The 16,403-nt window shown below is 40.1% G+C and overlaps 1 protein-coding gene across 2 annotated transcripts in view; it reads right to left on the bottom strand.

Annotated features, from left to right (window-relative positions):
- LOC134343572 (cytoplasmic dynein 1 intermediate chain 1) overlaps window positions 1-16,403 on the bottom strand; it is a 211,863-nt gene that overhangs the window by 27,273 nt on the left and 168,187 nt on the right. For both annotated transcript variants that reach the window (XM_063042317.1, XM_063042318.1), the window contains 2 exons: window positions 11,615-11,759; window positions 1,682-1,822 (listed from right to left, as the gene is read on the bottom strand). In XM_063042317.1, the coding sequence (XP_062898387.1) occupies window positions 1,682-1,822; window positions 11,615-11,759 (286 nt within the window). The remainder of the gene's footprint in view (window positions 1-1,681; window positions 1,823-11,614; window positions 11,760-16,403) is intronic.

Here is a 16,403-nt window from a genome sequence, read left to right as displayed (position 1 = left end):
CTCAGTTGAGACTGAGATGAAGGTAAGTTTCAGTTTCAGATGAGTTTACTGTCATAAACACCAGGGGGTAAAGACACTCCTGGCTCATATGAAATTTACAGTACACTTGGTAATAATAAATACAACAATAAATAGTGATGGGGGAAAAACAGAATGGTGCAAAGTGTAAGTGGTGCAAAAAGAAATGATGAAGTGACAATAATGGAAAGGTGGAATTAGAGGTTTAATAAAGTGAAAGGGATGTTAAAGAGGTGATTGGTTTCCATCTGAAAGGGATGTGAAAGATGTCATGAGCTTAGAAGCCCAAGAGCAGTGGGAAGACATTGCTCTTTAATTTTGTCATCTGGGCTTTCAAGCTCCAGTACTTTCTTCTCGAATGTAGAAGACAGGAAAGGGAATTGGCCAGGGTGGCAGGCATTTGTGGCGGTACCCCTTAGCACAGACAATTGCTAAGCTTTGAGATCATCGCAGGGGTGGAGAAGTTCAGTCTTTTTTGCACACCAAAGGATTCTGCACACCAATGGAATCCAAGGGTGTAGGGACTAGGTGGAGATGTGGATGAGGTACTGGATCAGTCTCCATCTTACTGAGCATTTGAACTAGTTATAGGGATTGTTTGATCTAGTCGAGCTTCTATTTTGCAAGTAAATTGCACACATCTAGAAGCTTAGGCTCTTAATAGACATAATTCTATAATATTAAGGTGGTATTTGATCAAATCATATGGAGCCAGTATCTTAACTTTAAATACTCAAAATACATCAAATGGAAGCATCTTAAAACATCACTAATGTATTTACTTGAGCTGAACTAACTCAAAATCGGAGTATTTTTTGAACCATTTTACATTCAAATATTGGAAGCAACTGCAGACAGATATTCTGCTCCCAAACTGGAAATGAAAAGGTTAAATATACAAGTTTCACTAAGAAATTCATACCATAACAGGGAGATGACCAAATCACACCATGATAAATTCTATCTAAATTTGGTCAATTAATGAGTTTCACAAAATATACCTGACAGCACTACAACCTCCTCCTAAAACATAGCTGCTGCAGAAAGAACTCTCCTCCACTCATATCCTGCAGCTGTGTAACTCATAATTAAAAAGGCTGCACTGCTTCCTGCTGCGGACACTTCAAAAGACTTTTTTCCATCTCCAATCTGTTGACGTCCAGCTTGAAATGACTTGCCCACATTTTTGAGTTGCATTAAATAACAAAATTATATGTGAACTATATATTGATAAAAGTGGGAAAAATGTCAGGCTTAGAAGAACAAACTGCTTTATTGTGACCCAAAATCAGCAAGACAAAAAGTAACAAGATGAGGTTGTTTAAGTGTTTTAGATTTTTCTTATAAGTTAACAAAACCAATCATGAAGTTCCAAAGGCTGTGATATTACTACATAATGTACAAATTAAAACATCCAAGAGCAATCAAAGCAAGCTGTAATCTAAAAATGTGCTATCTCCCTGATCTTTTACAAGCAAGACTGGAATTAAATAATTTGCAAATTTATATATCCCATACCTGGGTGAAATCTTGTAGTTTAAAATTAACAGGTAAGAATTGTGCAATGATGATCCTACATTTGCACTCAATGACTGGATGGCCGCAATTACTCCCAAATAAATTTTTCAAAAGTTAAATCATAAAGGGTTAACTTCTTCCTTACCTCAGTGTCATTATTGAGGTTCCAGAGGTCTAATCGTCCCATTCCATCCACACAGGCAAACAGTGCAGGATGCACTGGTGACCACATGACGTCGTAGACATAGTCTGCATTGTCTTCAAAGGAGTAGAGAGGCTTGTTGTGCTGTAAGGCAGAGAGAGCAAGACGACTTTGTGGCGCTAGTACTGCCCGAGGCTGTCTGGCAAGTCTAATTAAAAACTTTGCACATTTTCAAAGTGTCATAAACCAATGAGATGAAAGTCTGTAAAGGTGGGAGTAACTTCAACAGCTGCCTGGTAAGATAAATAATATATTTTTAAAAATCCACAAGGGCTTCATGAGTATGCCGCAGACAGGTAGACATTTAGGCTTCCAACTCACAATTCATTCACGACAAGTAGGAGGCTACATGTCCAAATGAATCAAACTGTGGTAAACCTGCTTTAAGTGAAGCACGCAGGCGAATTAACTGCAGACTTCCAGACAATAACTTGGCTTTATAGATACAGAGTGCCATCTAGTGAAGAAATATTGTGCAGCAGAATTGTTTAAATTGAGGCAAACCAGTTTCCCCAGGGGCCATGTTACCTGCTTCACAATCTCTACTCCAGACATTTCATCTACAATGTGGATAGCTGCAGGGGCAAACCAGCCATCAGAGCCAAAACAATTAACTTCATTGACCAACATACTGGCTACTGCTAATAGTTGTCATTCTCTCCTAAGAAAAAGATACTTGAATAAAAGATGCTTCTCCCATATTTCTGCCCTTATCCCTCACACATTCAAAGGCACACACTCACTCATGCTTCCCCCTACTCAACACAATCACTCTCACACCAGGAAATGCCTTTTTCAGGGGGCAAAATAAACCGGGATATTTTTGTATACATCGCCAGCGTCATTGAATGTCTTTAATTGTTGCACCACACTTCAGATCAATCTTTTTAGTCTTCCCAACACCTTCTACCACTTCATTATCACAAGGTTTTCACACACAGGCATTTCAGAATACGCACCACACTTAAAAATGAACACATATGGCTTTTGCACCAGAGGCACAGTTTTATAGTTTTTGACTCATTAAACATAAAGTGACTCACCCTGCGCATATTAGTCTAAGCTATCCTGGTAGCATGTAACTGTCAAGTTATTACTTCTCCTGCCACCTCAACCAAGGGCAGAAACATCAAAGACTTTGAATAACCGGTGTTATACACTATTGTATTATTTGATTGACTGATCAAAATCATGAACTACCATCCAAAAGCAACGGAGCTTTTCATACAGTAGTGTATGTAGTTAGATAGATCAGTGTATGATATTAATTTTTCAGAATCCCTTTGTAAAAGGACTTAATTACATGTTATCCTTTTGGGTTACATTTTTATAAATGCAACTGCTTATGGCCTTAAATGAACCAAATGTACAAGACGTAGAAGATTCATGCAGGAAGTTAACAGATTCATCAACCCAAGTTCATACCGACCCTCAAGCACCCAATTGTACCAATCCTGCTTTATTCTTCCCCACATTCCCATCGACACACCCCTCCCCCCATCTTGTACCATTCAGCTACACACTAGAGACAATAGTGTGGTGGCCAATTGACCTTCCAATCTTTGAAATATGGATGGAAAAAGGGGCAAATCAAGGAAACACAGTTAGGCCACAGGGAGAACTTTTAGAATATGGATAGAACTGGAGATCAAGACAAGCACACACTGATGGAGTTATGAGGCAGCGGCTCTGATAATGAGGCAGCACAATACTATTATCTTTACTAAACAGTTGTAAAGTAACTGCAATTTTCATGATATTATTATGGTGGCTCACTTAGTGCCACCTTGCAGAATGCTGATTCATTATAGAGCTGAGATCGTGGAGTCTAAATATTCACTGTCTGTACCTACTTCAGATGCTGTCAGACTGCCTATATTCTACAGTCTCACTGATAATCCAGTTGGATGTGATGCAAACCACTGCCGCTCCCTGTCTGAATACACACCTCTCCCTAGCTCAGAGGCTTCTCAATGGTGACATTCAGCATTAGTCACTGGAATTGAACTTATTACCACAGTGAAGTCTCCAACCTGGGGACAGCTATGCAGCCAAAGAACTCAGCAGCTTCCACTGCATCCCGCGTGTCCCATCAAGATCAAGTCATATGATTATAGAATTAACCTGCAGGAAGATCCACGCCAGCTCCTTGTAGGGATAGCTACTGATTACTATTGCTTCACCCTTTCTCCAAAGTCCAGCAAATAACTTTTGTTCTAGAGCCAGTCCAAATTATTTCAGAAATCCCGAACTGCATCACCAAGTTACCCATGTATTTTGTGTGGGGAAGAACTTCCTCACAACAACCTGCATATTTTGCCCATTATGTTCAATCTGTGTCCCCTGTCCCTCAAACTATCAACAAGTGGAACAACTTTTCGCTACACATCCCATCCAAACCCATCAGGATTTTATACAACATTTCCAATTCTCCTCTCAATCTTCTATGCTGCAAGGACAACTTCATCTCCCCCAGTTTAAACAAAACTAAAATGCTTTTAATGTTTTTACTAAATATTTTCTGCACCCTCTTTCCATCCTTTCTAAGGTGTGGAGACCAGAACTGAATGTAATTGTGTCAAGTTAACTGTGATCAGCCACAACTAAAGACCCCAAAATACTTTGGATCATGGAGAAGGTTTGTACACCGAGAGAACCATAAGCATGACAATGGATTGCTACAAACAGTCAGGAAAGATGAGGAATTTTCAGATAAGAAGCAGCCGGTGAGATAGTACCAGGAGCGACTATAAAAAAAATGTAAATTATCTAGGAGGAACAAAGTGCACCAACCACATCTACAGACAATTCAAGAAAAACAGTAAAGCAGCTTGCTAGTAGTATTTAATGCTGATAGAAAAAAAAACAGAATATTGTGGATAAACATGATGGAAAATGCAGTACTGAGAAACCTGGAAATCCTCAGACATGAAATTCCAAAAGCTTGTGGGCAGCTACAGGAAGTAATTTGGAAAGCAAATGGAACAGTGGCCATTATTGCACAGGGGATGCAGTATAAAAATAGGGAAATTTTCAACTCAGTTCCGTTAACAGTTCTTCAGGCTGAAAGATCAACTACTTTTCTACCCATAAATACTGTTTGACCTGCTAACCTTTTCCAGCATTTCCTGTTTTGATGTCTGCTAAAGCATGGGGGAGACAACAGGTGCGGTTTTGGCTGCATGGATTATATTGAAGGCAGTTCAGTAAAAGTTCACCTGGTTGATTCTTGGGTTAACCTTTCAAGTAGACGGCCTTTAATAATGGAGATTTAAGTAGGTTAGGCTAATACTCAATTAAAAACAGAAAATGCTGTAAACACTTAGCAGATCAGGCAGCATTCGTGATAAGAAAAATAGCTAACATTTCAGGCCCACCAAAACGGGAACTGAGCTCATTGCTATTTCAATTTACAAAATGGAAAAATGAGTTTATTGAAACATTCAAGCTTCTCAGAGAGCTTAACTGGGTACAAATAGATCTCCAACAGTCTAGCACCCTAGGGGCTCTGGTGGGTCCAGACAAGCAAACTTTATAGATTCCTGTCACTTACTCCTTTTAAAAGCCAAGCATACTTTTATTTCACCTTTAAAAACATATTCTACAGCAAATTTTGCAACGAACATGTCAAGTTTAAAGAGAGTGTGAAATATACAAACAATCGAGACCATGGCTCCATCAATTTGATGTTACTGACCATTGGTGTTCTGGATCCTGACCTGCCTCGGACTGCACTCCTGTTCCACAGTTTGGGAAGTAACCTCAGCTGCACCCTTGGTTTTGGGACCTCCTTCCCCCACACCCCCACCCCCCACTGTATCAAATTATATTTGCCACATGTCAGCCTACATTCACTTATGGCCTATTATTTATGCTCCACCATCTACCACGCTTCATTTAACATTCCAGAGTAATAAATGAGCCAGGTGCTAGACCATCAGGATTCCCGAAAAACTGGATACCAGTTTGGAGTTTTACTGTAGATGCTGAGATGTTTCTTTTTATGGATTAATTAACGATACCTTTTCAGAAAAATCTCCCATGCTCTGGTATCCATGTCTCCCAGAAGCCTTCTATCTTTATTACTTCTCCAAGGCCAAATCATTTCATTTTACGTGCTTCTGCATTTTCCATTTGCCACTCATCCAGTTATCCTATAGCCTACTGTACCTTCTCCTCTGGCCTATCATGACAGCGATTCCAGGTTTGGAGATCTGTGCAAATTGTGATAGTTTTTACCTTACACACCCATGTCAAAGTCATTAATATATAATCACACAACCAGCACAGATTCCTGGGGAATGCCATTATTTACCTTCACCGTCTAAAAAGTAAATTTGAGGCTAATTTCTTTTCTATGTTAGTATGAGCCCATAGCTTTGCTAAACAATCTTTTTATGTGGCACTTGGTCAGACACCCCAAAATCCATGTACATAAATCCACAAACTCCCCCTTTACTTTGTCAAATTGTCCCATTACTTCTCATAAAATTTGTGCAAGTTAATTGAGCACATTTAGTCTCTAAACTTCTTTATTAACAGAAACTTGTCTCTACAAATGACACCCGCACATCACTACCCACACCTTCATCAAATCACAGTCATTTGCTTCTAAATTTTCTCCATTCCCCACCATCAAGGATAAACTGATCAGTTTGTAACTAACAGGCTGATCCTTGCTCCTCTTGTAGAATAAAAACATCGCTTTTGCCATTCAGATTATTCCAATTGCGACAGAAGTGTCTAGACTCTTCCACAGAGTTTCAAACAACATGCTGATCATAGCATGACAATGATTCTATAAACAGTGGTTACAAATCAAGAGAAATACTTTGCAGCTTGGTAAACAGTGGACTCAGGTTAACCATAACTAAACATTCAAAAATACGTGCAGGCTGCATCGATTACTTTTTTTGAGGTTTGTTCTTTAAGTCAATGCATTCTTTACAAATGAGCTTGAGAAATGAGTCACACAAAAAGCAATGATCAGTCTGATTTTCTGATGTGAGAAAAATCAATGCATCTGACAAAGAAAAGGAAACAATGTGCTGAGATAGATACCCAAACTAGGGTGTCAAACTAGTAAAACAACAAAAGGCACAGTCAGGAATGCCTTTGTCAGCCATCATTTTGCTAATGCCTCATTTCAGGCACTCAATATCTGCTTCAAAAGATAAAATTTGGTTCTTGGCTTTGATATTATATTAAAAATAATCAAAGTTCAACACTGCCTGAAAAGGCTCAACTTCCTCAACTTTCTTTACATTCTTACAAAAACCAGTTTCCTCACCCTCATTTCCATTCCCCTCCAACTATAAAGTGAGTCTAAGTGCTACACATACCACAAAACTACTCTTTACAGGCCATTGCCAAAAACGTGATGGGTCAGGACTTCTTGGCATTTTCTTTCCCTCAAGAATGCCAAACACTGATACTTCTCCGCTGACTAGTAAAGGACAGATTTCTCAAGTTACTCTATTCAAGCCTGAAATTAGAAAGCTAATTGAAGACAGTATTCAAAATCGCTACACTTCGCTTGGAATTTCAGCAACTGGTATTCAAATTTGTAAAGTAATAATCACATTTATGAACAAAAATCCAGTACCTACTTCAAACAGGCAACAATCATACCAATGTCTAGTAAAATGTGGTAACTGCCTCAATGATCATCATCCAGTAGCACTCAGATCCACTGTAATGAAGAGCTTCAAGAGGTTGGCCATGAAGCATATCAACCCCTACCTGAGGAGTGACTTGGATCCACTCTAATTTACCTACCATCACCACAGGTCAGCTGCAGATGCTATTTCATTGGTTCCTCACTTAACTCTGGAACAACTGAACAATTAATATGCATACATCTGGATGCTCTGAATTGACCTCAACTCAACATTTAAAACTACATCACTACAAAACACATCATTAAGTTCCAAGACTTAGGCCTCGGTACCTCCCTATGTAACTGGATTCCTGATTTCCTTTCTAGCAGACCCCAGTTAGTACAGATTAGCAGCAACATCTCCTCCACACTCAACACCAGTAGAGGTGCATCCCAGGTACGGTACAGTCAAGGGAGGCAGAGGAGTGCTTACAGGACTGCTTTAAAGTTGGTGGACTGAACAATATTCAGGGATTCATCTGAATGAATATGCTACGATTGTCCCTGACTTCATCAAGACCTGTATGGATGAGTGTGTGCCTTCAAGAACATACCCGACATACCCAAACCAAAAGCCGTTGATGAACCAGGAGATTCATAGACTGATCATCCAAAACTATGTAAGTAGTCCAGGTACAACCCACAAAAAGGTATTTTATGGGGTTTGATTGAGGTTAAAGAAGGAATCGGATGCACACTGGCTCTGGGAGGATTTGCCGGCGATTACTTCATACAAAGTGAAACCTAACATCATGAATGGCAGTGATGCTTCACTCCAAGATGAGCTCAATGTTTTTTATGCATGCTTAGAAAGAAAGAATGAAGCTACACCTGTACAAACCTCTGCAGCATCTGACGACCCTGTGATCTCTGTCTCAGAGGCCAACACCAGAACATCCTTCAAGAGGGTAAACCCATGCAAGGCATCAGGCCCTGATGGTGTATCTGTAGGGCTCTGAAAATCAACTGGGAGTGCTCAAGGACATCTTCAATCTCTCACTGTTGTAGTTGGATGTTCTCACCTGCTTCAAAAGGGCGATAATCATACCAGTGCCCAAGAAAAGCAGGGTGATCTTCCTCAATGACTATTGCCCAGTGACAGAAATATCTACTGTGACGAAGTCCTTTGAGAGGTTGGTCATAGGTAGAATCAACTCTTGCTTAAGCAAGGACCTGACCCCCTGTATTTTGCTTATGGCCACAATAGGCCTACAGAGGATGCAATCTCACTGGCTCTCTACTCAGCCTCGGATCACCTGGACAATAGTAATACCTACATCAGGCTGCTGTTTATTGATGATAGCTCAGAGTTCAACACAGTCTTGCCCTCAGTTCGAATCTACAAGCTCCAAACCTGAGCCTCTGTACCTCCCTCTACAACTTGATCTTTGACCTCCTCACTAGGAGACCACAGTCTGTGTGGATCAGAAATAACATCTCCTCCTCGCTGACAATCAACACTGGCGCACCTCAAGGATGTGTGCTTAGCCCACTGCTCTACTCTCTTTACACCGACGATTGTATGGCTGGGCACAGTTCAAACACCTTCTATGAATTTGCCAACAGCACAACTATTGTTAGCAGAACATCAGATGGTGACAAGGAGGTGTAGAGGAGCAAGATAGATGAGCTGTTGAGTGGTGTCACAGCCACAACCTTGCACTCAATGTTAGTAAGACCAAGAAATTGATTGTAGACTTCAGGAAGGGGAAGACAAAGGAACACACATCAGTCGTCATTAAGGGTTCAGCAGTGCAAAAGAGTGAGCAGTTTCAAGTTCCTGTGTGTCAACATCTCTGAGGATCTATCCTGATTCCAACATATTGATGCAATTACAAAGAATGTGCAATAGTAGCTATATCTCATTAGGGGTTTTAGGGAAATTGGTATGTTGCCAAAAACGCTTGCAAACTTCTACAGATGTACTATGGAGAGCATTCTAACTGGTTACATCACCAGGGCCACTACACAAGATCGTAAAAAGATGCAGAAAGTTGCAAAAGGACCCCCATCACGCAGGACATACCCTCTTCCCATTGCCTCCATCAAGAAGGATGTACAGAAGCCTGAAGACACACACTCAACATTTCAGGAACAGTTTCTTCTGCTCTGCCAGATTTCTCAATGGACAACAAACTCATGTACACTACCTCGCTACCTATATTTTTTTAGCTGTCTTTTTTTGTACTGTACTACTTATTTAATTATACATATATTGTAATGCCCTCTTCTCACTGTTACCATCAGGTAGGAGGTACAGGAGTCTGAAGGCACACACTCAGCAATTCAGGAACAGCTTGTTCTCCTCTGCCATGCGATTCCGAAATGGACATTGAACCCTTGGACACTACCTCACTTTTTTTTAAATGTACATATTATTTGTTCCGAACTATTTTTAATCTATTTAATATACATATTTATATATACTTACTGCAATCGATTTTATTTTCTTTCTATATTGTGTTGCACTGTACTACTGCTGCAGCAAAACAATCCATTTTACAATACATGCTGGTGATATTAATCCTGATTCTGGGTGATTAAACAACAAAAGCAACATACAGTATGCGTGGCTTCATCGGTCAGAGCACTGAGTATAAAAATTGGGAAGTCATGTTGCCGCTGAACAAAACCTTAGTTAGACCACATTTGGAAGATAGTGTACAGCTCTGGTTGTCACATTACAGGAAGAATGCAGAGGCTTTGGACAGGATGCAAAGGAGGGTCATCAGGACGATATCTAGATTAGTGAGTATGCACTATAATGAGAGGTTGAACAAACCTGGATATTTTACTCTGGAGTGTTAGAAGCCAAGGGCTGGCCTAATAGAAGTATAAAGTAAAATTATGGGAGGGCACAGAGTAGATGCTCAGAGGCATTCCACCACCCCCCCCAATAAGGGTGCAAATGTCAAGCACCTGAGGACATCTTAAAATGAACCAGGGAAAGTTCAAAGGAGATTGCAAGGCAAACATTTTGTGTTCAGTTGACTGGAACATGCTACCAAAGGAGGTATTGAAAGCAGGTACAATAGCAACTTTTAAGAGACAGACTTGTTAAGATAGACACATTAACAAGGAAGGAAACAGGAATAGAAATCAAGTGGAATTACACTGGCATCATGGTTGATGGAGGCACGGCGGCTGAAAGGCTTGATCCTGTGCTTTCCTATGTTCTAATATAGCAAAATATAAAAAGAGGAAGTAGTACATAAGATCCCGAAAACCAATTCATCCCCTAGACCACCTCTGACTGAGTCTGTTGATCCCATATAGAACTCATTAGTCAGCAAAAAAACCCACAGAACTAAGGATGACTTCGCTTCCACTAATCCCAAGGGACAGCCTGAGCAGGAAGCACAATGAAGTATGTACAACATTGAAGTTCCTGCTTACCAGTCTGCAAGAGTAATTGTGCTGTATCATCCCATTGTTAAGCTCTAAAAATTTCATTTAAAATAAAACCCATTTCAAACTTGAACCCCTTTTTCAATAATTACTTTAACAAATGCAAACTACCACAGTGATTCTCACACAAAAAAAACATTAGTGGAAATGCATTTATTTCTGCTTGGAGTATTTCCTTCTATTGACCTCCTGCAGTTACTCTTGCCAGCTTCAAGCCTCCTTTCTTTGCTCGCCCACAAGCTGTCAGTTTTTCTTTCTTCATCCCACTCACCCAGCCTAAAAACGCAGGATTTCACTCACTAGACGTATCATTTAAAAATAAGAGAAAGCCACAGGGAGAGATCAAAAAACACTGCAACCAAGTTAGAAATGATTCAACATGTACTGCAAGACTCAAGTCACACTGACAAAATCCACAGATGTCAATTTTTGCATCATCTCTTGGGGATGAGGTGATTTGTACTTCAAACTTGATGAAGCTACTAAATTAAGCTATTTAAAATTGTGGGGGTGAAGGGAGAGAGGTGGTGAAGATTGACTGCTTTATTAAATGTTGAATCAATACATTCTAGAATGACCAAAACTGTACAATGCACCTAGAAACTATTAGCATGACATAAACATGAAAAAACAAATACCCTTAAGTATTTAAACACCTAACAATGTCGAAGCTTACCCAACAATTTATAAATTAGATAAGTTAAAAAAAAATCAGTCAAATCTCAAGCCACAATGCATGTCTCAGTAAAGAAAGTTTCAGGCAAGATTATCATAGTTCCTTTTATCAGGTACAGGAAAGTGCATCTTACCTTTGTGGTCCATAATTTGACTGTCCAGTCAAATGAAGAAGTGACAAAGAGATGAGAGAAATCAATCTGTCCCACAGCCATGTGACAGTTGATACAAGTCACTGGACCCTGATGGCCCTCGAACATTTCACCAATACCAGCCTTACTGAAAAACAAGTTTTAGATGAAATAACTCATTAACTGGACAAAGAAATACAATTGTTTGAAAGATACATTATTGCGACCCATCACACAACTATCACCCAAGATTTTCCATGTTTCAGTAGTTGTAAAATCACAAATCAAAGTCCAGATGCTTCAGCCTATGATGTACATTAATGAAGGAGAAAAAAAAGATCTGTGACAACAAATAGACATCAAAGGATGCAACAGGACTTTCTAACAGTTTGAGTTATTCATTCCAGTATACAGCAGAAACATGTCCATAAGTAGTAAAATTACACAGTAGCTGTTGAATTTCTATTTTAATCTCCGGAGCTAACAATAGAAATGCAGAGTTACAAACGTGATGAGTCAAATACCATGATCTTCACAAAATCACCATGCTTTGATTAAAGTCTGGGAGGAAACCCTTATGAAAATCATTATATAATTTTTTTTATGCAAGTACCAAAATATTTTAACATTGTGTTTAAAGGGTGATTTCATTAAATGCTTGAAACTAAAGTAAGTCTTGCCAGTAAGGGATGGCACAATTATTCAATGCTTGGCTACCCCCAAAGAACGAAAAGTGCTGGTAGGGTGGCTAACAAAGAAATCATTGGCATAAAATTTGATTTCCCAATTATTTAAGTAAATGCTTAGTAAATATCCCACTAAATACCTGCACTATTCCTGTAAGCAAGACTGACTAGCTCTATTCTATCCGTATGGTGAGTCTGCAGAATCAGTCACTGAATTTGAAAACTTGTAGCAGGAACAGGGAGATACCCAAGAGGAAATTGATTCCACCCAATTAAAAATAATGACATTAATAATTAGGTAGGTTTCTTAAGATTTTTATAGCCAGTGGGTGGTAGTGGAGTTAAGCTCCCACTATCTATTAAATGCTTCCAATAGTGTGTCTCAAATAGCCTCCGATAACCAAGTCCAGCTCTTGGCTTTCATGTGTGCCTTAGCTACTAAACCCAGTGGAACCATTTCTACTGACAGGAAAGGGGCAAAGGCAGATCACTGCTATCTTAAAACAAGTTGCTTCAGGCAGATGGGGTTCGTCAGCCGTGGTTGGCAACTCATCTAGGAGAAGGGAAACTGAATTTCCAACCTCTGCTGCCTTGCGGCCATACACCGTCACAGGGAAGGCTTCAGGAGTAAACTCAGAGGAAAAGTCCTAAGGCAGCCCTGACTGGCAACTCCTGCGATGCCACTGGTACCAAACTGTTCGGTCTCTGCTGTTCTTTTGGATTCATCAGCTACGTAGAAGGGGAGCCTACTGTATGGACAACAGTTTGCTCTGCATATTGTACTGCCCTGGCTTGCATATCACATAGACAGCTGGAATGCCACATCCATGGTCGACACTGACCAACAGAGGGCCTCAGAATAACTGGGTAACAACAACAAAAAAAGCTTACTTTGAAATGCAAACCCCCAATCTAATCCACAAAGTTCACTGCACTTAAAATGGGAAGGAAAAAAAGGTTTAGCAGTAGGCTTAATTTGGTCAACTTTCTGATCAACCATGTTTAAGAATGAGCTCAAATATGAGACTGCATTCTCTAATAGTAAATTCACTCAGAGAATTATTTAAAGCTTTATTTATTTTGCAAGTTTTATAAGAGGATTACAAATGTTAAAAACTTCAAGAGTTTGAACAAAGGAGTCCAGCATCTGCTTGCTGGGAGATTCTAACCGTCCAGTATTTGGCTCACTGATTAGTCTGGAATACGATCTGGGTGGCCTGGGTGTTTCAGGAGTGTAAAGCATACTTCTATTTTCTGCTCCTAGCCTCAGCAGGTTCACTGGAAAACATATTATGCAACTGTGTAACACGTGATAAAAAGTGAAACAAAAATGTGTTTGGGTAGGAATAATATCAAATAGTCCAGAAAATCTGCCAGTCTGGTATTAAAATCACAAGGGCACTGAATTATTGGAGTTTTATTAATGTTGGCTCATCTGAGCAGCAATACTTACACAGCATCTTTAAAAACATAAATCATCCTATAATGTGATTCACAGAACTGTGATCAAACATAGAACTATAAGTCACTGAATCAGCAAAATAGTTGTGAAAAATACTTAGTAAAACGAACATACTACATATTAAAAGAGCCAAGAGATTGGGCAGCTAGAGACAATAGCATCAATGCTGGCGTCATAAAGATCAGATATTGTCATGAAGCTGGAAGTGTGGGGAAATACAAAGACCTTAGAGGATTGCAGAGCTGGAGGAGGTAACAAAGATAGGTATATCATGAAGCGATTGGATGTAAATTACAATGCTCCCCCCCCCAACGGCAGAGTGGCGGGGGGAACAGAATTAGGGGGGAAACAGAATTAGGTGGGAGCTGGGATGGGTGCACCAAGGTTAATATGGGTTTTAAATTTTAATTTAAAGCACCAAAACGTTTCTAAAACGTATACATCAAGGAAACTATTGGTCTACAGTTTAAATAGTGGCAGCACTGTTAGTATGCAACATAATTGCGATCAATGAATGTTATAATTTTGCAGACGTGTCTCATATCAGAAAAATGCTTTTTCATTAACATCAGTCTCAGCATCTTGCATATCGGGCGTCTTAAATCCTGGAGTTGCCAATTCAAATAAATGAGCAAAATAAGCAAAGTGTGGGATCAGATCTGGATGGTGATTTTCAAATTCGGCCCAATGTGCATCTTGGTAATGTGCCAAGGCAGACCAAGTAAAGACTTGGTAAGGAAAGCGCACTAACAAATCATAAACATGAGGAATTCTACAGATGCTGGAAATTCAAGCAACACACATCAAAGTTGCTGGTGAACGCAGCAGGCCAGGCAGCATCTCTAAGAAGAGGTACAGTCGACGTTTTGGGCCGAGACCCTTCGTCAAGACTAACTGAAGGAAGAGCTAGTAAGAGATTTGAAAGTGGGAGGGGGAGGGGGAGATCCAAAATGATAGGAGAAGACAGGAGGGGGAGGGATGGAGCCAGGAGCTAGACAAATGATTGGCAAAAGGGGTATGAGAGGATCATGGGACAAGAGACCCTGGGAGAAGGAAAAGGGGGAGGGGGGAACCCCAGAGGATGGGCAAGGGGTATAGTCAGAGGGAGAAAAAGAAGAGAGAGAGAAAGAAAGAATGTACATAAATAAATAACGGATGGGGTACGAGGGGAAGGTGGGGCATTTCCCCCCCCCCTTTTCCTTCTCCCTGGGCCTCCTGTCCCATGATCCTCTCATATCCCTTCTGCCAATCACCTGTCCAGCTCTTGGCTCCATCCCTCTCCCTCCTGTCTTCTCCTATCATTTTGGATCTCCCCCTCCCCCTTTCAAATCTCTCACTAGCTCTTCCTTTAGTTAGTCCTGACAAACGGTCTCAGCCTGAAACATCAACTGTATCTCTTCCTAGAGATGCCGCCTGGCCTGCTGCATTCACCAGCAACTTTGATGTGTGTAACAAATCATTGTCACAATCTATTTAACCAAGTAACAGTTAGAATTTAACTGCTATGCAGATGTTTTAGAATTGGCAAATATACTCTTGCAACTTGTATCCAAACACTGAGTTGGATTTTTGGCAACCAGTTTTGGTAAATTGGTTTATTATACTTGCATTTACATAGGTTCAGTGAATAATCAATCTGCAGGAGGAACTCAAAAGGTCGAGCAAGATCAAAAGGTAGAAAATGAAAAGTCAACATTTCGGGATGAAGTCCTTCATCAAGACTGAGAGTGGGAAGGGGAAATAGTTACATAACAAGGAAAGGGGAGTGGTGAGACAGAGGCCAAAGGTGATTGGTGGAATGAGGGGTCTGTGTTGGGCAGGTGGCGGGGGGGGGGTGCAGTGACTCTTTAAAAAGGTTTCTGAGAAGTGCCTTCATAAAGGCAGTTAAGCAAAGTTAAAATTCTGTGATACAATAATTAAGTACATACTGGAATATCAGTGCATTAGGCTTTAGATTTCCAAATATAAATAGCTTCATTTAACATGTTAATATCAATGTTGAGCTACTGTATTTAATTTAACGCACGTGCTAGTAAATTCCAAATTTATTAATAGTTAAGTCAAGATAATTAAAAATAAATTTAATATACAAGTTATTACTAGTTAGCCTTTAAGAACCACGATATACAAAATCAGGTAGTAAATTGGATTATGCATCGGCTTCATGGGCGAAACCAGAGTGTCAGTAAATGGCTGCCTACTTGACTGGAGGCCTGGTACTAGTGGAGTGCCACAGGGATCAGTGCTGGGTCCATTGTTGTTTGTCATCTGTATCAATGATCTGTATGATAATGTGGTAAACTAGTTAAGCAGATTTGTGGATGACACCAAGATTTGGGGGGAGTGAACAACGAGGAAGACTATCAAAGCTTGCAGTGGGATCTTGACCAGCTGGAAAAATAGGCTGTAAAATGGCAGATAGGATTTAATGCCAAGAAGGGCGGATGTGGCACTTTGGGAGGACCAACCAGGGTAGGACTCACACGGTGAGTGGTAGGGCACTGAGCAGTGTGGTAGAACAAAGGAATCTGGAAAACATAGATCCATAATTCCTTGAAAATGGCACCTCAGGTAGATAGGGTCAGAAAGAAAGCTCTTTGCACATTGGCCTTCATAAATCAATGTATTGAGTACAGAAGTTGGG

The sequence above is a fragment of the Mobula hypostoma genome, chromosome 3, assembly GCF_963921235.1.
Source record: "Mobula hypostoma chromosome 3, sMobHyp1.1, whole genome shotgun sequence".
NCBI classification, from domain to species: domain Eukaryota; kingdom Metazoa; phylum Chordata; class Chondrichthyes; order Myliobatiformes; family Myliobatidae; genus Mobula; species Mobula hypostoma.
Note: the sequence above shows the minus strand (reverse complement) of the source record. Positions and strands in the feature narration are given on the sequence as shown.